The sequence below is a fragment of the Mycetomoellerius zeteki genome, unplaced genomic scaffold (genome assembly GCF_001594055.1).
Source record: "Mycetomoellerius zeteki isolate Tzet28-1 unplaced genomic scaffold, Tzet1.0 C4432974, whole genome shotgun sequence".
Taxonomy (NCBI): domain Eukaryota; kingdom Metazoa; phylum Arthropoda; class Insecta; order Hymenoptera; family Formicidae; genus Mycetomoellerius; species Mycetomoellerius zeteki.
In genome coordinates, this window is record NW_017255835.1 from 1 (window position 1) to 1,814 (window position 1,814).

Here is a 1,814-nt window from a genome sequence, read left to right on the forward strand (position 1 = left end):
ACTGGCAGTTAATTTTAGAACACAGCCATAATGTATTAAATAAATTTGTATCAGTAAAAACAAATAATTATTATTAATATTACAATCAAGGGAAAAAACATTTTTGTTACTGCATTTATTACATTTACATTAAAATAAACATAAAAACAGAAATAGAATATTACAATCTTTCAATTGAAAAAACGAAAATTTAAATATCTAAAAACAAAATACATAAAATTAGTTCTTTGTATCTGCAAAAAATATAACATTGTAATCTACAGCTAAGAAATCTATAATTAAGAAAATATATTTGTAGTAGACTAGATAAAGTCAAAACAAAAATAAAACAATAATACAATATAATATATTCTTTCAATTAAAAAGAAACCTACATATCTAAAAATCTTAGATACCTAAAAGCAAAATAAAATTAATTTGTTTTACTTGTGAAAAATAAAATATTATACGATGTATAGTTAAAATACATATAATTTTAGTAAACTTTAAAAAAAAATCAAAACGAAAATGAAACATATAATCCTTCTAGTAAAAAGAAAACAAATATTATCGCAATGAAATACTTTTTGCGAACAAAAAATGTAAACTTATAAATTATGATTAAGAAACATAATTTTATTAACTTTAGATGAAGTTAACCTGTTTCGTCTTTGCGTAAGTATTGTATTATACTTGACCAGTTTTAGAAAATGTTCGTTCACATGGAACAGATGTTGCTACTATACATAATCTTTTTGTGACTATTTGAAAAAGACGAAGGTACACCATTTTTCTTTCTTTTCACCATATTAATGGATCTTCTGTGCGACACAAAAGTGGCTCTTGGAGGTATTTGTCCATCTCGATAATTGCTGATGCCATAGGATTATTTGCACCGCAAATTCGTTTAACTTTCCTATCAAAATCCTCCCATAAACTTAAATTTGTCGGTTGAGACTCGATGAGTGTATTGTTATTATTAGTAGACTGAAGCTCATTCAACTTTACAGCACGAACTTTTAATTTTAGTGCTTCATAAGCGGAAGAAAATTTTGTTTCGTTAGAAAATCCATGGTTTTTAAATCTTGAGTCAAGAATAGTAGCTTGACACAACAATTCATTGTCTTCTGCATATTTGAAACGATGACTCAATAAGTCCTTCAAACTCTTCACCATTTGCATTACTTCGATTGATGTTGGTCCATCATTATAGTAATCATTAATTTTTTTATTCATGATATTAACGAGAGGTATAATTTTGGATATTGTAATGTTTTTTTCTGCACTCATTTCTATCGTAAAATCATTAAAAATCTTAAGTATTTCCACGCTCTTTTCGATAATGTTCCATTCTTGACTTGTTAACAATGGTACATCACATTGTAAAACTGCTATTGTGGAAACAACGGAATCTTTGATTTGTAGAATTCTATTTAGCATGTCGTATGTGGAATTCCATCGAGTTATGACATCCTGCTTGAGTTTCAATTTTGGTAACTTCATCTGTTCTTGCATTGATTGTAATTTTGAAAGAGCATAAGAACTTCGTTCGAAGTATTCAACTATAGATTTAACTTTTACTGTTACATTTGAAATCTCTTTCAAACTCTGCTGTACTACAAGATTTAACGAGTGTACGAAACATGGTAAATGGCGCCAATTACAAAGTCGAATAGCGGCAACTTCGTTAGCTGCATTATCAGTAACACAACAAATGATTTTATCTTCTAAATTAAAATTTTGTACACAATCTTTTAAACACCTTGATATATTTTCTGCTGTGTGCCTACTGTGAAATGATAAACATTCTAATAATATTGACTTCAATTGAAATT

At 27.5% G+C, this 1,814-nt stretch overlaps 1 protein-coding gene across 1 annotated transcript; it reads right to left on the reverse strand.

The window, feature by feature from the left end:
- Positions 1-780: 780 nt before the first annotated feature.
- LOC108727090 (zinc finger BED domain-containing protein 4-like) lies at positions 781-1,482 on the reverse strand. The gene has a single exon (XM_018455055.1). The coding sequence runs from the start codon at positions 1,480-1,482 to the stop codon at positions 781-783; it is 702 nt and encodes a 233-aa protein (XP_018310557.1).
- Positions 1,483-1,814: the final 332 nt, after the last annotated feature.